General features: G+C 45.5%; 1 protein-coding gene across 1 annotated transcript in view; it reads right to left on the reverse strand.

Annotated features, from left to right (window-relative positions):
* Window positions 1-27,215, reverse strand: part of GMF (Glia maturation factor) — a 109,761-nt gene that overhangs the window by 63,507 nt on the left and 19,039 nt on the right. Inside the window, exon 2 of the mRNA XM_068388878.1 lies at window positions 20,208-20,298. Coding sequence (XP_068244979.1) covers window positions 20,208-20,298 — 91 coding nt within the window. The remainder of the gene's footprint in view (window positions 1-20,207; window positions 20,299-27,215) is intronic.

Genomic DNA, 27,215 nt, shown 5'->3' on the forward strand with positions numbered 1-27,215 from the left:
AATTTAAGTTTTATAAGTTTATAATAAATGGAAAGTTAATCGAAGAGGCCTATAAATGGCGGAGAGATATAAACTAAATCTATAACTTTGTTAAGCAAAATTACCAAAAACCTAAACACACTTCCGTCTAAGGGAAGGGTCGGTCATAAAAAGTGAAAGAGTCTATACTCTCTTCGACACCAACACTTCCGTCTAAGGGAAGGGTCGGCCATTTAAAAGTGAAAGAGAGTCCATACTCTCTTCGTCACCATAATTAAATCAAATTAATTCCAAAAGCTTGCTAAGCTAATGATAAAGCTTCCTGAATAGCGAAGGCTAAACTCTAGAGCAAATACATCACCAAATCGTGAACAATAACTCCAGAATCAACAGCGTATCCAAGTAGGTCTTGCCGGTGGCACGACAGAGGAAAAATTGAGGTGTTGTTGACAAGAAGTACTGGAGTGCCTGACCACAGATGGCGCTGTTGTGTGCACCCCCACCTGTATAGCGATCGCTGGCGTATCCCGACCGTGGATTTCTGTCGGGCAACAGAGTTGACAGCTACATGATCATCGGGTAAGATTAATATTGAAAATTCAAAGTTAACAATGTATCTACTGAATTTTTAATTGATTCTGATGCTTCTTGTAATATTAGTACTGCTTTTGATTTTGAGAAGTTAGGTAAGTCTGTAATTGTCAGAGAATGTGATAAGCTATTATATCCTTATAGTGGGAAAACTCGTATGAAGGTAAGAGGGGAATTCACAGCAAGAATTGTGTCCCGCATCTGGTAGTGTGTGTGTTAATGCAGATTTTATTGTTGAGAAAAATTAAGTATTTGATACTAACTTACTTGGTACATATACAGCTTTGGCTTTGAATATGTTGAGAATTGGTTAAGAAGTTAGCCATGTGTGTTTTGACAAAATATGTCATACATATTCAGGTTTAAGGTTGAAATATAATGTTTTTCAGGTCTTGGTAAGTTAACTGATTTTCAGTTGAAATTGCATGTAAATCCTAATGTGAAACCAGTAGCACAACCAATGAGGAGGATACCTTTTAACATAAGAGACAAAATTGAGAAAGCACTTAATGATTTGTTGCATTTAGATATTATTGAGGCTCTGCTAGGCTCTACTGAGTGAGTTTCTACTACTGTATTTGTTCCTAAGCCTGGTAACAGTGGTGAATTGGAGGTTGTGTGTCGACATGAGGAGAGTCAATGAGGCTATTTTAAGAACAAGGCATCCTATCACTCACAACAATAGATGAATAATTGTTGATTGATATGAATGGTGATATTTTCGATACTAGATTTGAAATGGGGATTCCACCAAATTGAATTAGAACCTGCCAGTGGATATTTAACTATTTTTATTACTCAAAGGATGTTTCAGGTATAAATGTTTGTTGTTATGTAATTAACTGTGCTCCTGAGGTCTATCAACATATTTTACAAGTTTTGCAGGACTGTGAAGGTGCTACAGTGTTAGCTGATGACATAATTACTTTCAGTACTAATATCAAAGAGCATGACAAGTTAGAAAATGTAATAGCAACATTGTCCTAGAAATTTAACTCTGAACACAGATAAGTGTAAATTTGGAATGCAAATGTTAATTTTTTATGGGATAAATATCACAAATTATTAGGAGACTTACACTTTAGGAGGTGGGAGTGCCTCCCTGACAAAGACCCCAACACATGGAAAGTAGGATACAGTAAACTACACAAAGAGCTCATTAATTGTGCATATAGTACTCACCTTACAAAATTCCTTGATGTGCTTGATGAATTTTGAACATAACTTGATGTGCCGGTCTACTGGCTAAGACTTCCACAGACGATGGACAGTACGAGAAAAAGATAAGGGGAAATAATAGATAAGAACGCTTGTGTCTAGGGAGTTTGAAATCCGCGATTGAACCTGGGGCTTGAGCCGTTAAATCGGCTGGAGCGCCGAGATGACTGGCCCGATCAAAAAACCATCTAATGATTTCCTCGTACAACCCTTGAGGTAGTGAGCGGTGAATGTCGACTGATTAGACCAAGTTCCCGCTCTAAGTACCTGAGCAACAGACATGTTCTTTTCAAAGGCTAGAGAGGTGCTTAAGCCTCTAACATCATGAGCTCTGGGCTTTCCTGGGACTGAAAGTCCAGCACTAGAATAAGCTTGAATTATAACTTGCCTGAGCCAAAAAGAAATAGTGTTCTTTGAAATTTTCTTTTTAGTCTTACCCGTAGATACAAAAAGATTCTTAATTCCAGGACGGAGATTCGCCGTCCTCTTAAGATATTTCCTAATAACCCTGACAGGGCACAACTTTAAGTCTTGATTTCCTGAGTTTGGGATTGCTGGGATAGAAAAACCCTCAAACCTAGGATCCCAAACTGATGGATTCTGGGTCTTGGCGACGAACGATGGAACAAACTTAAAGGAAATATCCTTCCATCCCCTTGAGTGTTCAACTTCATACGACAATCCATGAAGTTCACCCACTCTCTTAGCCGAAGCCAACGCTAATAAGAAGACAGCTTTAAGCGTAAGATTTCTGTCCACAATATCTTTTAAAGGCTCGAAGGGTGGCTTACTAAGCATGTCTAGAATTCTAGCCAGATCCCAATTTGGAACCCTAGGGGAAGAGGGAGGACATGATCGCTCAAAACTCTTGATGAGCATGGAAATATGTCTGGAAGAACCCAAATCTATTCCCTTCAAAAGAAAAACTTGTCCAAGGGCGGCTCGAACCCCCTTAATTGCTGGAATCAACATGCCCAGCACATCCCTGAGGTGAACGAGAAAATCTGCGATACCGGGTACTGATGCTTCTAGGGGCTCTATCTTCTTTGAAGCACACCATTTAACAAAAGTTGTCCATTTTGCTTGATAGACTGCTGTAGAAGACTTTCTCAAGTAACAAGACATTCTCACAGCTGTCTTTGACGAATACCCTTGTCTTTTCAGCAGACACTGGATAACCTCCAGGCGTGAAGACGAAGGGATTGAGGATTTTCGAGAAACCTCTAGAAGTGTGGCTGCCTCAGGAGGTCCGGTCTGTCTGGAAGAGGCCACGGAGGGAGAATGGCGAGGCCTTTTAGGTCTGCGAACCACTCTCTCTCCGGCCACCAACACACTACCAAAGTCATCTTTAGGTTGTTGGCTGTCCTTACTCTGTTGAGGACATGTCTTATCAGGGCGAAGGGAGGAAAACCGTACACATCGAGATTGTCCCAATTGTGTTGAAAGGCGTCCTCCAAGGCTGCCTTTGGGTCTGGGACAGGAGAACAAAATACGGGGAGTTGCGCGTTCAACCTTGTCGCGAAGAGATCCATTACCGGAGAGCCCCACATCTGAATGATGTAACTTGCTACCTCTGGATGAAGGGACCATTCTGTCCCTACTACCTGGTCTACTCTGCTGAGGCCGTTCGCTAGAACATTTTTCTTCCCCGGAATGAATCTCGCCGTCAGTCTGACTTCTTCGTTTTCCGCCCACTTCAAGACTTGCAGGGCGAGATCACACAACTCCCTCGACTTCAACCCTCCTTCCTTCTTTATGTACGCCACTACTGTTGCGTTGTCTGACATCAGAGCCACTGAATTTCCTTTCAGAACTCGAGTGAAGTGTAGGCAGGCTTCCTAAACCGCTCTCATCTCCAGGATATTGATGTGAAGATACTTTTCTTCTTCTGTCCAAAGGCCTCTCGCTGTTTTCCCCCGAAGATGAGCACCCCAACATTCCTTTGATGCATCCGTGAAGAGTAGAAGTTCCGAGGGCCGGAGGACAGAGGCATCCCTTTAAGAGTGTTTGCACGGTTCTGCCACCACTCTAGAGCTTGTTTGGTTTCTGGAAGAACTTGAACGATTCCATCTGGGGAACTTCTCTGATCCCACTGATCTTTTAAGTTCCATTGTATGCACCTGAGGTTCTGCCTTCCGTGTGGAACCAACTTTTCCAAGGACACCAGATGTCCTATTAGCCTCTGCCAATCCTTCGCTCTTCTGGGCTGGCCTTCCAGGAAGGGACGGAGTACCTGGTCCAGGTTGTTCAGCCTGTCTACTGATGGAAATGCCTTGACCTGCAATGAATCTAGAACTATCCCCAAGTACGTCGTTCTGTTGGTTGGAATTAGATGAGATTTCTCCAGATTGACGGTAATGCCCAGATTTGTGCATAGTTGAAGAAGGTTTGCACCTTGTTGATTCAAGACTTTCTTTGTGGATGAAAGGAGTAACCAGTCGTCCAGGTACTGAATTAGACGAATACCCCGTTCATGAGCCCAAACGGAGATCATCGTAAAGATTCTTGTGAATACCTGGGGAGCTGTAGAAAGTCCGAAGCACAGGAATCCTGTAGCCCTCTTTCAACACAGATACTGTCCATGGATCTGCTCCGTGGAGCTTCCATGCTTGCCAAAACAGTCTGAGGCATCCCCCTACCTGAGGCTTGGGCAGGGGAGGGGGGCCTCTCACATTACCTCCTACGAGAGGAACGTCCTGATCGGCCTCTCCTGGAGGACGAGTATGAACTCCTGTAGGTGGAAGGAGCTGAAGCAGCTCCCCTTCGGAACGAGAAGTAGAAGGTGCCTCAGCTACAGGTCTCCTAAAGACGGGACGTCTCGCAGATTGTGACTTGGGCACGATGACTTCCCTCTTCTTGGACATCTTCTCCGCTACTTCTTCAGATTTCTTTACCGGGAACAGTTGTTCATCCCAAACTGAGATGTTCCGAAGAGCCCTTGCTTCCCTGTCCGAGATTTTCTTCAGGAGATTCTTCAACAGCGAATCCCTTCTCCTCAGCACCCAGTTCGCTGAAAGAGCCAAGGCCTGAAACGTGAGGAATTTAAGGGCACGGCCACCAGATCCGACCAACTCATTCAGGGCCTCTCGTTTGGCAGGTTTCATCGAGTCTGTCGGAATCTGCGAACCCACCAAGGTAGTGGCCCACCAGTCCAGCCATGATGCACCGTTAACCAGGTCCTTCGACATCTCCTCCATCATCACGGCCTCGGTCTGGGAGAAGTAAATGGGTGCTGTAGAGGCCCTCTCTTCCGTGGCACCTTGACATAAGATTTCCAGGACGTCCTCCATCTTAATTGCGCCATGAGGTCGACCTTCCAAGGCATAATATTTACTCTGGGACTTCATCCCCTGTAAGAGCTTAGCTGCACTATGCCCTTTAGAAGAGTCGCCATTGCGGGCTATCACCTTGTCAATATGAGCTCGTCCTAGCCTGACATCTCTCACCTCCGGAAGAGCTAAAGAGGTCTTCTTTTGGACGGGCGCACCCAATATCCTATTTAAGCCGGAGGTCCAATCATCATCCTCCTGCGGTAGAGGCTCCACTAAATTACTGCGACTCCTTATCAAGGAGATCACCCTCCTATAAGCGGAGTCCTCCGTAGCAAGCGCTGCCCCTTCATCCACGTCCTCCGTCCTACGATGGGGAGAAGGATCTTCATGGGCACCTCCGCTCAGACGGGACCCTCGGCTCTTCTTCTCTTTAGAGACGGGTGCCTCTGTCACTTTAATAGGCTTTGACGAAGGAACAGGCTCCTCCGTGAAATAGTCCGATGGAGGGGCCCGTATACGTCAATCATCTCGATGGGCAGACCCATCGAGGCTGCCCGTCCTAGGAGACGACTCCCTCCGCTGGGCGGGTTGAGTGTCTCTAGGTAGGGACTTATGCCTGCTAGACGAGGTCTCATCTCGATGGGCAGACCCGTCGAGGCTGCCCGTCCTAGGAGACGACTCCCTCCGCTGGGCGGGTTGAGTGTCTCTAGGTCGGGACTTATACCTGCTAGACGAGGCCTTACAGTCATCGGCTGACGCCATCATGAGGCTACTGGAGGCCCTTCTAGGAGGACTGTCTCCTACCAGCTTGACCATGGAGCTTGAGACTGTAGTAAGGTCTCTCAGCTTGTCCTCGGGTATGAAGACCCATTTTCCTTGAGGAGAACCAGCTCTCCTGCTCTTGTTCTGCGGAGAACAGGATCTTCTTCTCCTATCTTCCGATACCGAGGGAGACCTAGAAAGGGATCTCCTCCTCCTGGACTGTTCTTTCTTCCTTCTACGCCTCCTGCGGCGTTCTTCCTCAGACGAGACTGAAGACTCCTCTACCGACGAGTCTGACCCACCAAGGAACCGAGACCTCGCAACAGATGGAGCCTTCCTCGACACCTGTTGGGTTCCAGACGTCGATGGCTGTAGGAATTCAACCGGGACTGCTGACGAAGGAGCCGGAAGCGTCGACGGACGATCCAAGAAAGGGAAGGACTCGCTCAAGCCCTCCTCCATCCTCAACGGAGACTTGCCTGGAGTCCTCGGCAAACTCCATCCCAGCCGAGCTGGTGGAAAAGAGAAGGTGGTCTTTACCGCTTGCCTCCGCTCCTTCAACCAGTTATCAACTCAAGCGAGAGCCTTCTTAGCAGGGATGGATAGCTTCATTTTGATGAAAGCCGACTGCTTTTTGGCTTTCTTCCTGCTGAACTGCGATTGAGGAGAACGAGGGGCAGCAGGTTGAAACTCCTCCCCATAAAGCTCAAGGAGGGAGCGAGAGAGAACCTTATAATCCCCAGCAGCGTTAGCAGGTTTTTCTTCATCCCCTGAAACATCCTCAAGATCTTGTCCTCCTTCCACTTCAGTGTGCCTTTGGGCTGAAGGTTCCCCTACATCCGAGAGAAGCAAATCGTAGGATGCGTCCTGTAGGCGAGGACTGGATGCGTCCTGTAGGCGAGGACTGGATGCGTCCTGATTGCGAGAAATGCGTGCGTCCTGGCGCCGCACGCTGGAATCGTCCTGGCACCGAGTGCTAAAAGTATCCTCGAGGCGGTAGGCGGATGGGTCCTGGCGCCAAGAGCTTGAAGCATCCTTGCGCCGAGAGCTGCGTTCGTCCTGGCGTTGCGAAGCAGAAGCACCCTGGAGAGGCAGGCTGGAATCGTCCTCGTATCGCGAGCGAGAGACGGAAGCGTCTTGATGGCGAAAATTGCTAGCGTTTTGGAGGCGTGTCGATGAAGAAGAAGCTCGGTACCGCGCCTTAGACGAATCTCGCCGCGGTTCCCTGGGAGAAGAACTCCGTTCCCTCTTAGAGGCCAATTTTTCAATAGGTAAAGAGTCGTCCTTACGTCTGTCCGATTGGGGAGAAGGACGGCTAAAAGCTTGAACCAGAGTAAACAGCTGCTTCTGCATAGCAGTCATAAAAGACTTCGCGACTGCTGCTGGGTCTTGCGGTTCCAACGGCGATGGCTGCCAAGTAGCGCTTGTTGACGGAGAAGGATCTCTTGACAGTCTCTCTTCACTTCTATCTCTAGGCTTTGGCCTTTTCACTGGAACAGCGTCCAAGTCATCCTCAGAAGGACAAGGTTCAGGGCTACTTGATAAGGGAGAGCGAAAACGGGTCTGGTCAGTAGGATTCCACCTCCTCTTGGTCGGTCTCGAAACCTCATACTGCCATTTGCGTCTGGGAGAGAGGTTCGGGGAGGACCCCATCACTTCCAACACGCCTTTTCCATGGCGGTCAAGAGCAGCCTGGGAAGATGCAACAGGACTGTCTGAGGCGACGGCTGATCGAGGATACGTACCTCTCACCCCCTTGTGGCCGTCGACGTACCTTCTCCCTTGGTCCTGGTAGCTTGGTAGAGGTCTAGACCTAAGGTTCGATCAGTCGCCACCCCCACTGCACTTTCACTAGCACTGATCACACTCTCACTCTTACCTTCCAAGGCTGAAAGTTCATCTTTAATAGCCTTCAACTCAGCCGCCATCCTGGCGTACCGAGGGTCATCCGTCGATACCGTTCCTGTAGAAGGGGCAGGAGTTACTACCTCAGGAGAAGGTTCAACTTCTAAAGAGGAATTAATTAATGGATCAATAGAAATATCTAAACTAACTTCACTAATAGATTTAGATTTAGATCTCGAAGCCCTCCTGGCTTTATCTAACTCTAACTTGCACACATAGCACTTCATATCTAACCCTTCTTTCTCACTTAAAATCTCACATTCCTTGCACCTTTTATCAAGCGTACAATCAAAACCCCTGCAACCCAAACAAACAGTGTGAGGGTCTACCGGAACTTTCGGTAACCTCACCTTGCATTCTTCATTTATACAAACACGAAAATGAAGTTTATCAGTCCTATTAAACAAACAAGTAGTAACAGAATAAATACAAAAGCGATTGCCAAAACCCTAAGTCAATGTACTTCACCAAAGAATAAGTATGGTACAGCGACACAGGGAAAGCGAATGAAAAACTCCAATGGCGGACCAACGATGTTGTCAGTCCAACGGCAGAGATGATCTGAGGAACAGAAAACGGGAATGATTCCAAGTACCACCCTGTAAGGGTTGTTAACCACCTAACCGCACAACCACCACACGGCAGTTGCCGCGAGTTTTGAAAAATTCTTCCAGACGTCAGAGACTATATCTATATATATATAACTGCCAAGTAAGTTCTATTCATAAAACCACCTATTTCAAAGCCTTTACAAGGTTGAGAAATCAAGGGGCATCCTTTGAAAACAGAAGCATTTCTGACTAAGCCCCTCATGCTTGCTTCCTTAGTTTTCAAGGAGTTGCTGTGAAAGGAAGGGGGCGAGAAGATGATAGCTTGCGCCCCTGTCTGTGCTTGTCTTCCCTGCAGAAGTGAATGCTGTCCACTTGTCTAATGGGGAGATCGACATCAGAGGGAAACTTACTATTTATTTGAGGGAATGCACTGTTCCTCTCGCAAAATAGATTTCATAGTTGGCGAGCCGAGTACTGAAAGCACACACGAATGCATGTTATCGGCAGTTTGCATAGGTAAGTCAAATTTTACCCGTGTGCGTTGGTCTACCTGAGCCCTGCACACAGAGCACAGTGATGAAGTGGCACATGTTGAAAAGGTAGCACTCGATTTTCTCTAGCTCTAGCGCTTCCTCAACGGACATGAAGGTACAGTACCCCCCCACCCAGCACCCTTCAATACAAGGACAAACCTGCATGCTGGATTTCATGGGAAGTCAAATCTGTAAAAGAAAAAGAAATGTAAAGGGAAAATGTTTTCAATTTATTAGGCAAGTTCTTCAAATAAATGGATCTTTATTTCAGAGTTAGTGGAGGAGTCAGACACAACTACGCTCCACCTAGCCGAAATAAAATTTGACAGCGTTTACTAGTGCTGGTTTGATCGGGGTGGTATGTTAGCCCTGCTACCTCACCTCCCGCTAACTAGTGGAGGGTAGTTACACCTCGTAAAATATAAACAGCTGGTTTCAGCTAGCATTAAAATAACATGATATTTTCATAATAAAATAAATTTTTGAACATACATACCCGCTGGTTATATATAATAGCTTTTATTCTTCTGTCCGGCAGAAATTCAAAACTTGCCACAATCGCACAGATATGCCATGTATACACTAGCGCCACCACGGAGTTCGGTCGAACCATCCCTCCTAGCATCAGATTTTCTATGCCCATAGGTCTCTAGAGGGGAGGAAGGGGGGGGGGGGGATTTTAAGTTATGTAACCAGCGGGTAAGTATGTTCAAAAATTTATTTTATTATGAAAATATCATTTTTAAACATTTAAACTTACCCGCTGGTTATATATAATAGCTGATTGACACCCTTGGTGGCGGGTCAGAGACAGCAACATTAATGGAATCTCACTTAAGAGCTTAAAACAAAACTAGCTTAAGGGTCCGTACCTATTAAGGAAGCTGACTTCAATGGTTCTCTGCATTAATAAGTCTGCTGTCCTTTGAGAACCAGCGATCCACCCAGGGGCCTGAAGAACTCTAGGAGCTGTCAAACGGTGAATAACCTAATGCTGACAGGACCTCAACTAATACCCTTGTTCTGGGCACTCTCAAGGAACAAATGACTTACCTGACAAAGTCAAAGATTGCGGAAGATTGTCTAACAATTTCCTCCAATCATAAAAATATATACAAGTTCCAAGAGGGGAAAAGGGTACTAGGGATTAAGGGAGTGTAGTGGTAGATCCTTCACCTACTACTGCATTCGTTGCTACGAATGGACCCAAAGTGTAGCAGTCCTCATAAAGAGTCTGGACACGTTTTAAATAAAGTGATGCGAATACAGATTACTTCTCCAAAACGTTATATTCATCATACTTTGCAGAGAGCAATTTTGTTTAAAAGCTACAGAAGTTGACACAGCTCTAACTTCATGAGTCTTAACTTTCAGGAGCTTAAGATCTGCCTCACCACAGTGTGTGTGAGCTTCTTTAATTGAAAGTCTATGAAATATGATAAGGCATTTTTAGACATAGGGAAAGCAGGCTTTTTGACTGTACACCAAAGAGCTTCTGAACTGCCTCATAAACATTTAGTCCTGTCTAAATAGAACCTTAGTGCTCTAACAGGACAAAGAACCTTTTCCAGCTCCTCACCCACCAAATCAGAGAGGTTAGCAATTTCGAAAGATTTTGGCCATGGGTGAGAAGGACGTTCGTTTTTGGCTAGAAAATCAAGCTGCAGGGAGCATATAGCTTTGCCGTTTCTAAAGCCAATGTTTTTGCTAAAAGAATGAACTTCACTGACCCTTTTAGCTGTTGCTAAGCTTATTAAAAATAAACTCTTTAAAGTCAGATCTTTAAAAGAAGCAGAGTTCAAAGGTTCGTCTAATCCAGGATGGCGAATCCTGTTGACGTTTCTTAGAGGTTTCAAAGGAACTAAGGAGATCCTGAAGGTCCTTGTTATTCGAGAGGTCTAAATGTCTATGCCTGAGGACTGCTGCTAACATACTCCTGTACCTTTTAATGGTTGAGGAGGAGAAATTGTGCCTTCTTCTAAGCTCTAAAAAGAAATCGGCAATTTGAGCTATAGAGGTACTGGATGAAGAAACTAAGTTGGTTTTACACCATGCTCTAAAAACTTCCAACTTGGATTGGAACACCCTGATAGTAGAAGTTCTTCTTGCTCTAGCAATAGCCTTGGTTGCTTCCTTCGAAAATACTCTAGATCTTGTGAGTTTTTCGATAGTCTGAAGGCAGTCAGACATAGAGCTGGGAGGTTTAAATGGTTTCTTGCCAAGTGGGGTTGTCTGAGAAGATCTATTCTCAATGGCAAGCTTCTTGCAACATCCACCAACCATTCCAGTACCTCTGTGAACCAACCTCTTGACGTCCAGAAGGGGGCTATTAACATCAATCTGTTTCCCTCGTGAGACAAACTTTTGTAGCACTCTATGCAGCACTTTGAATGGAGGGAAAAACATACACATCTAGGCGTGAGCAGTCCATCAGGAACGCATCTATGTGTGACGCTTCGAGATCCGGAACTGGGGAGCAATAATTCTCTAGTCTTTTGGTTTTTGAGGTTGCGAATAGATCTATAAGGGGGCGGCCCCAAATCCGCCAAAGTTTCTTACATACATCTAATGCAGCGTCCACTCTGTGGGGAGAACTTGATTCCTCCTGCTGAGGCTCTCTGCCCTCATATTCTTTTTCCCTTGAATTAATCTTGTCAACAGGGATTTCTTTCTTTGATGTGCCTAAACGAGAAGAGGTTTGCTAACTCGTAAAGAGACCTTGAATGCTTTCCCCCTTCTTTCACTATGTAGGCCAAAGCTGTGGTATTGTCTACATTGATTTGTATACTTTGTTCAGTCCTAGCTTCTCAAACCCCCTGAGAGCCAACAGGACTGCTAACAGCTCCTTTTGACCGATGTGAAGACTTAGCTGTTGTTTTGTCCACATACCCGAAATCTCTGACTTTCCTAGTGTTGTTCCCCCACCCCGAGTCCAAGGTGTAGGAAAACAACACAAGATCTGGGCTCTTTTGTTCCAAAGAGAGACCTTTCTGGAGCCTGTTTTATTTTGTTCCACCAACGAAGGCACTCTTTTATGGTTCCATAAGAGGAATGCTCTCCTTGTCGATGCTGTCCTCTTTGCTCCAATGGCAATTAAGATGGAACTGAAGGGGTCGTAAATTTAGTTTCCCCATAAATCCAAATTGTTCTAGTGAAGAGAGGGTTCCCAGGAGACTCATCCACTCCCTCACTGAAAAAAACTCCTTCTTTAGAAAGGCGCAAAGCCTTAGGAGAGCTAGCTGTATCCTTGCAGGTGATGGAAAAACCTGAAAAGTCAGACTGTGAATCTCCATCCCCAAATAAAGGATCTTCTGGGAAGGGATCAATTGAGACTTCTCTGAATTCACCAGAAGTCCTAGCTCCTCTGACAGACTCATTGTCAGACGCAAATTCTCCAGACAGCGATTGAGTGAGGGAGCTCTTAGTAGCCAATCGTCCAAGTACAAGGAGGCTCTGATGCCTCTTGAGTGGAGCATGCTTGCCACATTCATCATGATGTTTGTGAAGACTAGAGGGGCGGTGGTGAGGCCGAAGCCTAAGGCCTGAAATTGGAATACTTCCTTCTAGAGGTCTAAGGATAGGACACGACGATATATCCTCACAGACGCACCCTCTATTTGAGGGGTGGTGCTTAGCCCTAAACAAAGAACTCAAAACTGGACAACTTCCTCCTATACACGAACCTTCCGGTAGCTTGAAGTTCGGATGGAAGAGGAAGTAGAAGTAAGCATCCTGGAGATCTAAAGAGATCATCCAGTGGACCTTCTTTACTGCATAGTCTTATGAGTCTCCATAGAGAAGTTTTGTCCTCTTGACGTAATCTGAACAGTATGTGACTGACGTTGGACGTCACGGTTTGTTTGACGTTCGAAGTCACGGTTTGTTTGACGTTCGACGTCACGAGCTCGTTGCTCGATGTCACGTTCAGCTTGACGCCCGACGTCACGTTCAGCTTGACGGCCGACGTCACGTTCAGCTTGACGCCCGATGTCACGTTCAGCTTGACGCCCGACGTCAAGTTCAGCTTGACGCCCGACGTCAAGTTCAGCTTGACGCCCGACGTCACGTTCAGCTTGACGCCCGACGTCACGTTCAGCTTGACGCCCAACGTCAGGTTCAGCTTGATGCCCAATGTCGCACTTAGCTGCCTAACGATCGTCGTCGCACTTGGAAGGTAAACACTCAATGACACGCTTGGCCGTTTGATGTCTGGTATCAAGAGAAGACACTCAATGGGATATAGAAGCCTTATCATGCTGTTCAAAATTAGCTTGCTGGTAGGCCGCCTGTGCGACAACGCGTCCTGAAAAGAATCATGACGAACCATCGCTTTGCTAACAGCAGGCTGATAAGACTGCATAACAGATGAGAGCTGTTGCTTCATGCCAGCAGCATAGACCAACTAGGATCAACATTAGGTGACACTGGTGTAGAAAACTTCGATCGCAACCCGCCTTCCTCATCGCTTACATCACGCTCCGCATTTCAGTAGACGGAAAACAGTCTGGCGGAAGCGGCGGTGCCTGTACCGTAACACCAGACTCAGGAACAAGATCCTTATCCGTCGGAACTAAAGTTTTGACAACTTCTGACATCGTGACAGGTCGTATACAGCAAAAAAGAGGGGGACTGCCTTCCCTTACAAAAGCTCTAATGTACTTCCTGCTGTCGCAGCTGAACATGCTGCTGCACCAACATCTGCAGTTAGGTTCTTATTGCTGCAAGAGGACGCGCTAAAGCACTGCCCTATCAGCACTGTCTTTTTGACTTTGTTACTTTTCTCAGAATGATTTACTATTAATTTATTCTTATCATTTATTTATTTTCTTATTTCCTCTCCTTACTGAGCCATCTTTCCCTATTGGAGCCCTTAGGCTTATAGCATCTTGCTTTTCCAACTAGGGTTGTAGCTTGGCTAGTAATAATAAAATAATAAACAGAGACTACTTTTCCGTCTTCCTTAGCGAAAAACTCTGAAGGCGGAACGAGGAGCAGCAGGTACAAAATAAAATGGAAACTCTTCAGAAAACTCTCATGAGTTTCTGAAAGTTACTCCCTTCCTCCTACAAGTCTCTAACCTAGGTAGAGATGTCTTGTTTCCTAAGAGTCAACTTCTTAAGGTTCTGAATTCTGACCTCAATGCTTTAGAGGTTTAATTCTAGCTCTCCCAACCAAGAATTAGTTCAAGCAGGCCCTGGTCTGAGAACATAATATCTTTCTAGTTGATATTTATTTCTTAATATGGTGCCTGGCGTAACAAAGTTTCAACGCCAGACGCTCATGGTCATCTAGACATCAAGTTTTACTTGATGTCATGCAAGCTCTTGACGCTCAGCGCCACGTGACTTTCAGAACAATAATGCTTGCGATTAGACAACGCTCGCGATCCAGACGCTCGGAGCTATGCCGATCGCGTCTATTGAAAGCTAGATGATTAACACTCTGTTGTTGTCACGCTCAGCTTGGCGCGAGGCATCACGCTCAGCTTGGCGCAAGGCGTCACGCTCAGCTTGGCGCGAGGCGTCACGCTCAGCTTGGCGCAAGGCGTCACGCTCAGCTTAGCGCAGGGCGTCACGCTCAGCTTGACGGCCGACGTCACGTTCAGCTTGACGGCCGACGTCACGTTCAGCTTGACGCCCGATGTCACGTTCAGCTTGACGCCCGACGTCAAGTTCAGCTTGACGCCCGACGTCAAGTTCAGCTTGACGCCCGACGTCACGTTCAGCTTGACGCCCGACGTCACGTTCAGCTTGACGCCCGACGTCAGGTTCAGCTTGATGCCCAATGTCGCACTTAGCTGCCTAACGATCGTCGTCGCACTTGGAAGGTAAACACTCAATGACACGCTTGGCCGTTTGATGTCTGGTATCAAGAGAAGACACTCAATGGGATATAGAAGCCTTATCATGCTGTTCAAAATTAGCTTGCTGGTAGGCCGCCTGTGCGACAACGCGTCCTGAAAAGAATCATGACGAACCATCGCTTTGCTAACAGCAGGCTGATAAGACTGCATAACAGATGAGAGCTGTTGCTTCATGCCAGCAGCATAGACCAACTAGGATCAACATTAGGTGACACTGGTGTAGAAAACTTCGATCGCAACCCGCCTTCCTCATCGCTTACATCACGCTCCGCATTTCAGTAGACGGAAAACAGTCTGGCGGAAGCGGCGGTGCCTGTACCGTAACACCAGACTCAGGAACAAGATCCTTATCCGTCGGAACTAAAGTTTTGACAACTTCTGACATCGTGACAGGTCGTATACAGCAAAAAAGAGGGGGACTGCCTTCCCTTACAAAAGCTCTAATGTACTTCCTGCTGTCGCAGCTGAACATGCTGCTGCACCAACATCTGCAGTTAGGTTCTTATTGCTGCAAGAGGACGCGCTAAAGCACTGCCCTATCAGCACTGTCTTTTTGACTTTGTTACTTTTCTCAGAATGATTTACTATTAATTTATTCTTATCATTTATTTATTTTCTTATTTCCTCTCCTTACTGAGCCATCTTTCCCTATTGGAGCCCTTAGGCTTATAGCATCTTGCTTTTCCAACTAGGGTTGTAGCTTGGCTAGTAATAATAAAATAATAAACAGAGACTACTTTTCCGTCTTCCTTAGCGAAAAACTCTGAAGGCGGAACGAGGAGCAGCAGGTACAAAATAAAATGGAAACTCTTCAGAAAACTCTCATGAGTTTCTGAAAGTTACTCCCTTCCTCCTACAAGTCTCTAACCTAGGTAGAGATGTCTTGTTTCCTAAGAGTCAACTTCTTAAGGTTCTGAATTCTGACCTCAATGCTTTAGAGGTTTAATTCTAGCTCTCCCAACCAAGAATTAGTTCAAGCAGGCCCTGGTCTGAGAACATAATATCTTTCTAGTTGATATTTATTTCTTAATATGGTGCCTGGCGTAACAAAGTTTCAACGCCAGACGCTCATGGTCATCTAGACATCAAGTTTTACTTGATGTCATGCAAGCTCTTGACGCTCAGCGCCACGTGACTTTCAGAACAATAATGCTTGCGATTAGACAACGCTCGCGATCCAGACGCTCGGAGCTATGCCGATCGCGTCTATTGAAAGCTAGATGATTAACACTCTGTTGTTGTCACGCTCAGCTTGGCGCGAGGCATCACGCTCAGCTTGGCGCAAGGCGTCACGCTCAGCTTGGCGCGAGGCGTCACGCTCAGCTTGGCGCAAGGCGTCACGCTCAGCTTAGCGCAGGGCGTCACGCTCAGCTTGACGGCCGACGTCACGTTCAGCTTGACGGCCGACGTCACGTTCAGCTTGACGCCCGATGTCACGTTCAGCTTGACGCCCGACGTCAAGTTCAGCTTGACGCCCGACGTCAAGTTCAGCTTGACGCCCGACGTCACGTTCAGCTTGACGCCCGACGTCACGTTCAGCTTGACGCCCGACGTCAGGTTCAGCTTGATGCCCAATGTCGCACTTAGCTGCCTAACGATCGTCGTCGCACTTGGAAGGTAAACACTCAATGACACGCTTGGCCGTTTGATGTCTGGTATCAAGAGAAGACACTCAATGGGATATAGAAGCCTTATCATGCTGTTCAAAATTAGCTTGCTGGTAGGCCGCCTGTGCGACAACGCGTCCTGAAAAGAATCATGACGAACCATCGCTTTGCTAACAGCAGGCTGATAAGACTGCATAACAGATGAGAGCTGTTGCTTCATGCCAGCAGCATAGACCAACTAGGATCAACATTAGGTGACACTGGTGTAGAAAACTTCGATCGCAACCCGCCTTCCTCATCGCTTACATCACGCTCCGCATTTCAGTAGACGGAAAACAGTCTGGCGGAAGCGGCGGTGCCTGTACCGTAACACCAGACTCAGGAACAAGATCCTTATCCGTCGGAACTAAAGTTTTGACAACTTCTGACATCGTGACAGGTCGTATACAGCAAAAAAGAGGGGGACTGCCTTCCCTTACAAAAGCTCTAATGTACTTCCTGCTGTCGCAGCTGAACATGCTGCTGCACCAACATCTGCAGTTAGGTTCTTATTGCTGCAAGAGGACGCGCTAAAGCACTGCCCTATCAGCACTGTCTTTTTGACTTTGTTACTTTTCTCAGAATGATTTACTATTAATTTATTCTTATCATTTATTTATTTTCTTATTTCCTCTCCTTACTGAGCCATCTTTCCCTATTGGAGCCCTTAGGCTTATAGCATCTTGCTTTTCCAACTAGGGTTGTAGCTTGGCTAGTAATAATAAAATAATAAACAGAGACTACTTTTCCGTCTTCCTTAGCGAAAAACTCTGAAGGCGGAACGAGGAGCAGCAGGTACAAAATAAAATGGAAACTCTTCAGAAAACTCTCATGAGTTTCTGAAAGTTACTCCCTTCCTCCTACAAGTCTCTAACCTAGGTAGAGATGTCTTGTTTCCTAAGAGTCAACTTCTTAAGGTTCTGAATTCTGACCTCAATGCTTTAGAGGTTTAATTCTAGCTCTCCCAACCAAGAATTAGTTCAAGCAGGCCCTGGTCTGAGAACATAATATCTTTCTAGTTGATATTTATTTCTTAATATGGTGCCTGGCGTAACAAAGTTTCAACGCCAGACGCTCATGGTCATCTAGACATCAAGTTTTACTTGATGTCATGCAAGCTCTTGACGCTCAGCGCCACGTGACTTTCAGAACAATAATGCTTGCGATTAGACAACGCTCGCGATCCAGACGCTCGGAGCTATGCCGATCGCGTCTATTGAAAGCTAGATGATTAACACTCTGTTGTTGTCACGCTCAGCTTGGCGCGAGGCATCACGCTCAGCTTGGCGCAAGGCGTCACGCTCAGCTTGGCGCGAGGCGTCACGCTCAGCTTGGCGCAAGGCGTCACGCTCAGCTTAGCGCAGGGCGTCACGCTCAGCTTGGCGTGAGTTGTCGTGCTCAGCTTAGCGCGAAGCGTCACTTTCAGTTTGGCGCGAGGCGTCACATTCAGCTTGGTGAGAGGCACCATGCTCAGCCACCTGGCGAGTGCCATCATGCTCAGCTGCTTGGCACGCGCCATTAAGTTCAGCTCTTTTTAAGAGGTAAGAACATTGAATGCTCATTACCTGTCAAGAAATATTTTAATTTAGTTTTCAGCTTCGCGCCTGATGCGCGCAATCGTTTAAAGTTAGAAAAAAACACGTGAGCGTTCTAGGGATTGTCAACAGAAAAAACGCTCGAGGGGACTTCTGCTCGGGTCTTACAAGACGATAAGCGCCAGGCTACGCCTCTCGCTTCCCTTCGCCACTCGACTTAACTTCTCCCATGGGTCCGGGAGCTTGAAAGAGGTCTAGGGTTAGGATAACGACAGGTCCGAACAGAAGCACCCTCCACTGTATTGAATAAAATTCACTGCACTAATTTAGCACTAAAAATTTTCATTTTTGACTCTGGTATAAAACCAAAAGTATACACGCCCGTAGAGGGAGAACTTACTATTCTGTCAAGGGCTTGAATGAGAATGCAATAGTCACTGAATCCTATATAAAATGTAACAAAATATTTAATATAAAATATCAACATATTACATGAATAGATATAGGAATAAAGAATATATATCTATATATTCAAACCAACCTTTAATATTAAGGGGTTCCAATATAAGACGAATAGTCACATTTAACAATTGGAACATTAATAAATATACGAAAAAATTCAGTATTCCAAAAACGAACAAGTAAACAACGATACAAAGAATCGTGTGACTACTGTATATCGATTGTCATGAATACTACGTCATATAAAAATTAACTGAACGCCAATTCTCTTTAATCTTTGTAAACAGATTAGCTAAAGAAAAAATACTAAAAGGACCAATATAATTGGAAAATGACATACTGTATTCCTTTTACAAAGAGTATTACTGTAACGATAGACTGAGGACTGCGTAGCATAAATAAAAATAAACACTAGATAATCTTTAAAACAGATCGAAGATTATCCAAAGAAAGCATCCCAAAAGGACAAAAATTTTCTTAAAATAATATAATCCTTTTATTTTATATAACTAAATACTTTATAAGATACTATTAACTTATCATTCTTTGTAGAAAAAGAAAGAAAATACAAGTCATACTCAAGCTTACGTCAAATGACTGCGACGTCATCGATGAGGCGAGATGTTTACCTATCTCCCTATGCTTTCGTCAGTCAAAAATAGGTTAAAAATTTTTAATCTTACCTTTTAAGCTATAACATAGCGATAACATATTAAACGAAAACCTTATAAGCGATTGTTCAAAACCTTAACAAGAGTACATCACCCAGGTACTGCTAAAATCCAGGTTAAACACGAGTAATTCGATTTCTACGTAGCCAATATGGCGGCAGAAAAAAATCTGATACAAGGAGGGATGGTTCGACCTAACTCCATGGTGGCGCTAGTGTATACCTGGCATATCTGTGCGATTGTGGCAAGTTTTGAATTTCTGCCGGACAGAAGAATAAAAGCTATTATATATAACCAGTGGGTAAGTTTAAATGTTTAAAAACTCCTAAGTAAAGAGCATAAAGTTTGTATCTAGTGCCAGAACAATGATAATTTATCCAATACAATTATGTGATGGAAAAACTTATAATAATATTCTCCAGTTACCTCTAACCTTCTTTCATAATTTTTCTTTGTTTAAAAATTCTATGAAATCCAGTTTGCTTGATAATGTTTATAGAGAGTGAGGTATCAAACTACGAACAGTTCTAAGAATCCATAAATTTTCCTTCCAACAACTCTCCTGCTGCAGATCCTTACAAATCTGTGTAAAAATAACATAATCCAACACATTGTAATCATAATTGCATGTTTAATAAACACACAATGGCAAGCATCAAATTACTACAACATGCTCAATCCTGATTGAAATGAATTTACAGTACTACTGATTCAAGCTCTAATCACACACTGTCAACAACAAAAATTAAAAATAAATTTATGTACATGTACATTAAATTGTGTCAACTGGTTTGTAAAATGCAAATTGAACATACAGAACCAAGTGTCATTACAAACTCAGTTTGGAAATTAGAAACAGCATGCACCAAACCTTCAACAAGGGAAAACAGTCTGTTTAATTTCAACATCAAACAAATCAAGTTCTTTATGTTCTTCTCAAGACATGTCTTTAAACTATTTTTGCTAGATTGATCCCTTTTTGCAGGTTTGTCAGCTCTACAAAATTATCATGACACCAGAAGTGGCACTGGAAATTTTTGTGTTCAAGTACAGCAATAGTTCTTACAAATAAATAAAAAATCACCTGCAATGTCTACAAAGCAACTACAGTATTTGTGAATCAAAACACATTCCATTTCATAACCTGAATTGGAAACATACCATTAAAAATACCAAATGCAACACCAAATGCAAGACAAATGAAAACTAAAAGACTTACTAATTATGGCAGCATTGTTTGTTGCACGACGAAACCGGAACTTGCGTAGCAATTCTTTTAGATCTGGACTGATGGTACACAACTGTAGGCTCTGAAGAAAAATTAACATACCAAACTCTTAACCACATTGTAAAACCTAATGTGAACAATCTGTAATCATTTATATTTCAAAACCAGTAGACACAATTCATAACCGATTATAATTTCAGAACAGCAACTTAATGTTTCATTTCCAATTTTTTTCTAGAAAACATGACAAACTCATATATAATTTGTATTTTTCCTAATGATACAAACTTTTAGCTAAATTATTTAGGGGTATTACTTTCGGCAAAGCTGAAATGACAAGCCATTAAAATTTATCGAGGGTTAAGTACCAATTCCATTAGTTAGCAGGGGTAAAGGGGGTAGCTTGCTACCGCTCCCGCTCACACAATGGTGATTTAGCTCACTTTGCTTGGAGGTAAGACTGCAAGGGGTATAGGGCTGATGGGTAAGTTTGTATAAATAGCTAAAGGTTTGTATCGTTAGGAAAAATGTAAATTATCCACGAATTTGTCATTTGTTCTGTAACTGGAATACAAACCTACGCTATTTATTTAGGGGTGACTCACCAATTAGGAAGGGTGAACGTCCCTGCCAATCTGGCTTTTTGGCTTTACCCAAAGGGCTCCTTATCTGAGTATATTTGTACCCAAAATAAGGAGTCCCTACACCTTGCTAAAACCTTGCTATGCAAGGTTCGCGGCCTACGTAAGCTGTGTGTTGAGATATTTAGAAGTGAGACCGTCTAGGTAAAAGTTATTCTGAGTCTTTTGTAGGAAAAACTGTTGTAGCCAAGACTTTCCCAATACTACCTCGCCAAGGTATGGGAATATAACAGTATTAGTTTAATACTAGTTACACAAGGGATCATGGTTTACCTGTAGTGGTTTGAGGTCAGCTTATGCAGAAATCCCAGGATGCTCCTTTCCCCAAGAGAGGGGAGGATGAAGAAAAGGATAAGAGCCAGTCAAACCTTTTCATTCACGCAAACTAAAACTGGGTAGCAGGGCCCTCAACCTTCTGTTACTTGTCCAACGAGGAGCTTGAGGTATTATACCAGCTGTTGTGCAGCCACCACAGGGCCGATAGAAAACGTATAGAGCCTCTTGTGTGTCACGTCTTGCAGGTAGTGGGCTGTGAAAGGGTTCTGACGTTTCCACACCCCAGCCTGAAGAACCTGCGTCACTGTGAAGTTTCTCTTGAATGCCAGGGGTTCTGGGGTGACATAAAAATGGAGGGTCTGGATTCGGCACATGGTTTATGACCTTGCGAATCCATGCTGAGATGGTGTTCTTGGTGACCCTCCTCTTGGTTATCCCTGTGCTAACACAGAGTGCAGGCACTCGGGGGATGGGCTGCGGCTGTTCTCTTAAGGTACAGCCTCAAACTCTTCACTGGGCAGAGTAAGAGATGATCAGGGTCATCTGTTACAGAACAAAGACTCGAAATCTGGAAGGAGTCGAATCGAGGATCCGCTACTCCCGGGTTCCGAGTCTTAGCAGGGATGAAGCTGAACGTTACCTCAACCCCATCCCCTTGAATGGGCGATGTCATATGAGAGACCATGAAGTTCACCGACTCCCTTCGCCGAAGCCAAAGCTAGCAGGAACACCGTTTTCCAAGTTAGGTGGCGATCTGTTGCCTGGCGTAATGGTTCATAGGGGGTCTCATTTGAGACCTGAGAACTCGAACTACGTTCCATGGGGGAGGTCTCACTTCAGACTAGGGACAGGTAAGTTCATAACTCGTGTGAGTAAGGAAAGTTCTAGCAATGAATAAATGTCCATTCCCTTCAGTCTAAAGGCGAGGCTTAAGGCTGAGCAATAGCCTTTTACCGCTGAGACTGACAGGTGGATTTCTTCACCCAAATACACGAGGAACTCTGCTATTACTGGAATAGTGGCATCGAGAGGAGAGATACCCCTTCCATGACACCAACCACAGAAGACTTTCCACTTTGCCTGGTAGACTGCTGCTGATGACTTCTGCAAGTATACAGACATCCTACTTGTAACTTGATGTGAAAATTCTCTCAGAGGAGATGCTAGATAGTCTCCAGGTGTGAAGTTGTAGCGAAGCTACGGCTTTGTGGAATATGATGGCATGCGGTCGTTTGAGTACATCGTGTTGTGGAGGGAGTTGTCGTCAAGGGAGTTCTCTTGGAGACTGTCAGGAGTTGCAGAAGGTCCGGAAACCATTACGCATGATGTCATAGCAGAGCTATGAAGGTCATTGAAAAGTTGACCATTGTTCTGGCCTTGATGAGTACCCTCCTCATCAGACAGAACGGGGATAAGGCGTAAACGCCGATGTTGTCCCACCGTTGTTTGAATGCATCTTGCCAGAGAGCCTTGGGGTCTGGGACTGGGAAGCAGTAGAACGGGAGCCTAAAGTTCAGGGCTGTTGTAAAGAAATCCACTGTCGGAGAACCCCACAAAGTCAGGACTTTCTTGGCTACTAGATGATCCAAAGACCACTCGGTACTCACTATCTGAGATGCTCTGCTGAGTTTGTCGGTGAGCACATTCCTCTTGCCGGGAATGAAGCGTGCCGATTGTGGTATCTAGTAAATCTCGGCCCATTTCAGTATCTCTACTGCTAGATGGGACAGGGGCTGGAAAAAAAGTACCTCCTTGCTTGTTGATGTACGCCACTAATGTGGTGTTGCCGCTCATCCCCACCACTGAGTGGCCTGCCAGGAACTGTTGAAGGGCCAGAAAGATAGCCTTCATCTCTAGGAGATTTATGTGGAGGTACTCTTCTGACTCTGACCAGAGGCCTGAGGTCATGTGGTGCAACATGTGGGGCCCCCACCCTTTTTTTGAAGAGACTGAGAACAGCATCAAATCTGGGGGGAGGACGAGAAAGTCCACTCCCTTTCGCAGGTTCTCGTCTGACACCCATCCTTTGAGGTCCATCTATTCCGCTGATCCGATGGGGATCTGGATGTCCGGGGAATCAAGAGCCTGATTCCACCGGGACTTGAGTTTCCACTGGAGGGACCTCATACTGAGGCGACCGTTGCGAACTACACGGACCAGCGATGAAAGGTGACCAAGGAGATGTAACCAAGTCTGGGCTGGAAGATCTCATCTGAGAAAGGGTCATGCGACCTTTCTCAGCCTCGATATTCTGTCGTCTGATGGGAAGGCTTTGTGGTGATTGGTGTCTATTAACATGCCTAGGTATAGTAGTCTCTGCGTAGGAAGCAGGACGGACTTCTCGAGGTTTACCATGATCCCAAGATCTTGGCAAAGCCTCAGAAGTTTGTCTCGATGTTGAAGAGTGGTTGAAACCGAGTCTACTAGGATTAGCCACTCGTCTAGATAAAAAAGGAGACGGATATCAATCCTGTGTGGGCAACAAAGACCGAAATACAGTACTGTACCTTGAATTCATATTTCCTTTTGTCTAAGCTGAATCTTAAGTACTTCCTTGAAGACGGATGGATTGGGATCTGGAAGTATGAGTCCTTTAGGTCCAGTGTGCACATGAAGTCCTATGGTCTTACTGCTAGTCTGATTGTGTCTGCTGTCGCCATGCTGAACAGACTTTGTTTGACAAGCTTGTTCAGAGCTGAGAGGTCGACGATTGACGAAGCCTGAAGACCTGTTGAGGACCTATTGGAGAGCACTCTTCTTCAACAGGGTTTGGACTTCTGCCTGGAGAGCTAGCCCTTTTGCTGATCCCATCACAAAGGAGTCATTTGACACTAGATTCCTGGTCAGAGGAGGGAGAGAAGTTATGAATGGGACGTGACACCCTAAATGAATCACGGAGATTGTCCAGGGTTCGGCCCTGAGTTGCTTCCACCTGTCCGAGCAACTTTGTGGGCATCGCCCTACTGGTGGACAAGCAGGGAGAGTGCCTATCCTAGTGTTTGCGGCCTCAGACGCTCCCTCTAGGATATTTTCCTCCCCTGGAGGACTTTGTCCCTTTCCAGTCCTTGGTAGGAAAGGGCTTCTTAGACACTGTTGTCTTCACTGCTGTTTTGTTCGTTGTGGTCTAGGCTGGGCAGGACTGCTGAGGAGCGGTGGTTTATAGGGCTTGGAAGTCAAAGCTCTATGGAGGAGGGAGTCTTGGCGAGACTTCCTACATCTCTCAGCAGCATATTCCATGTCCTTAGGCTCAAATAGATGGGATCCCTCTGCAGAGGAATTCTTGAGCCTGGTGATCTCGGCATTTGGGACTTGCTAGTGGAATCTCTCAGATACCACGTCCCAACGTTTCAATATGGTATTCGCTTATAAGTTTGAAACTTGATGGGCGAGAAACTCGATCGTGCGGGTGCCTCAGAGCAGGAAAGTCTCCATTGCTTTCCTGGTATGTTCCTTGGAGAAATTCTCAGTTTGTAACAGGATTCCCAAGGTTCCTAACCAAACATCAAGCCACAAAGTAGCCTGCATGGCGTACTTTGTGACCTTCTCCTGATTAAGGATCTCGGTTACTGAGAATGAGATCTGTCGGATGGAGAGACTAACTCAGTGAGCTCTTCCAAGAGTGATGGCGAGGAAGAGCTGGATGAGGCTCGTCTAAGAGATCTCGAAATACCTCCTCTGCTGGCCACAATGAGGTGGGAGAAGCTTAGTGGTAGAGCTGTAACGTTGAGAGGAGGAGAGCTCAAGAGAGCTGTTGGGTGATCTTAGCCCTGGCACCCTTCAGCCCCTGAGACCAGGGAAAGGCTTCACTGGTCTTTGAGGGCTTTTGGGTGCCAAACACACGGTGAATGCGCAGGAGAACGCTGGCACTGGCGCGCTGGAGAGCGCTGGCACTGGCGAGCAGGAGAGTGCTGGCAAACCGCAGGGTACTGATGAGCTAGAGAGAGCTCTGGCACAGGAGAGCACTGATGCGCAGTGGAGCACTGGCGCTTGGGAGAGTGGCGACATATAGGAGATCGCTGTTCAGGAGAGCGATGGCGAGCTGGAGACCGAGGCTGCGCATGAGAGTGCTGATGTCTCTGGGAGCACTGTTGCGCAGGAGCGCGCTGACGAGCTTGAGCTGGAGAGCGCAATTGTGCTGGGGAGAGTAGGTGGGCTGACGAGCCGGCAAACACTGCTTTTTGGAATGGCGAGGATTCTGAGGCCTAGCAGGAGCGTCGTCAGGAGAAGGACCAGGGACGAGCGAAGGTCGAGGGCCAGAAGACGACTGAAACGGAGGCTCCTTTGCAGGGAACGGCTGCGAAGACGAGGCTGAAGAGTCGAAGAGGCGCCTTTTCACCGATGGCGAGGGACCACCTCTAAAGCTAAGTGGAGGGCGAGCTCTGCGCCGGAGACGCCGTCTAGGGGCCGTTGAATCAGCAAGCCGACCTTCAGCAGCAGTCTCCCGATGAGGAGTCTCTATGAGAGAACTCCCCCAAGGGAGAGAAACACTCGCAGGAGAGACCGACGATTGACTTAGTTTCCCCCTCGAAGGATGAACAGGAGCAGGTGAAACGTAGTCGGCAGCAACAGCTGGAGAGTCTGGAGGGGCAGAGCCATCGCCAGCAGCCACAGAAGATGCCTCTGACACCACAACGTCGACGAGAGACAGGGGATCCACCTTCGAAGTCGACGACAGCTGCACACACACACCACAGAGGATAAGTTGCAGCAAGGAGTCCTTAGAGGGCAGACCAGGAAGCCCCAAGGACGACCACACTTGTAACACAGAAGACATAGACAAAGCCTCACCTGGGGAGACAGGTGGGGCTGCTTCACTACAGGATGCAACACCATCACTTGCAGACCGGGGTTGGCCAAAAATTAAAGGGTCTACGCAACTATTCGACGGTCTCTCAGAATAGGCCGAACGAGCAGGAGCTTCAGAGGAAGGTCGGGAGGCGGGAGAAGAAGTCTTGGATTTTTTCCCTTCGAAGGAACCTTCGAAAGAGAAATATCCCACTTAGACTTCTTTTCCGCCGTTGCCTAAGCCTCTCCCACTGAGAGGCAGACAATTCCAGGCTGGAAAAAGGGTGTGGCAGTCAGTGTCCACGGCCAACATGAAGGTACCGCACGGCCAGCCTCCAAGACCAGGGCAGGTACGCATGGTTGGCATAAGTCAACACAAACACACACTATTAAAGAGAATGCACAAGCAAAAAGCATTAATGGCATAAAGAACAGCAACGACCGTTCACCATCCGAGCCAAAAGCAAAGTGAGCTAAATCACCGGTGTGTGAGCGAGAGTGGTAGCAAGCTACCCCCCCCCCCCCCCCCTACCACCACTAACTAGCGTAATGGGTAGTTAACCCTCGCTAAATTTTAATGGGTCGTCATTTCAGCTTCGCCAAAAGTAATACCCTTAACAAATAGCATAGGTTCGTATTCCAGTTATGGAACAATTAAATTTTTCATAACAATAAACCAAGATTTAACATAAGATCTAACAATCATATCCTGCTTCCTGATTCTAAAACTTATCAAAATCCAAACTGGATAAACTGGTTATATCATTAATACTATAGCTCTACACACATGATACTAAAGAATGTGTCTGGATGTGAACTAATTCTCAAAGAATGCCACTATTTCAACCAAAACATCAGCGGCACAGTAAAAGGTAAAAATTCACATAAATCTAATATCTGCTATATCAAACACTAAAATCTCATCATTAACAGTTCTAATTGTAGATTCCATTGTTTTTAGATTTTATCTAAGAAAATGGGTCACTCTGGAAATGATGTTTAATACTGTGATTGATTGATTTGAAGTTTTCTGGCATCCTGACATTTAAGGTCATTGACGGCAATATCGTTTATTGTAAATAAAAAATAGAAGAATATTCAAATAAAACCATAAAAGCAAAGATGTCATTTCAAAAGTTAAAATTCTTTCAAAAGACCTGCTTCTGAAATAAAGCTAAAAATATCACTAGCAGGGTAGAACACATCATGTCCATGAATCTTGACAAGCATGAACCTGCCATCCTCACCTCAAGCCTCAAATAGATAATCATTTATTGCACTACTATTTAAGGGGGCA

The sequence above is a fragment of the Palaemon carinicauda genome, chromosome 1, assembly GCF_036898095.1.
Source record: "Palaemon carinicauda isolate YSFRI2023 chromosome 1, ASM3689809v2, whole genome shotgun sequence".
In the NCBI taxonomy this organism is placed as follows: domain Eukaryota; kingdom Metazoa; phylum Arthropoda; class Malacostraca; order Decapoda; family Palaemonidae; genus Palaemon; species Palaemon carinicauda.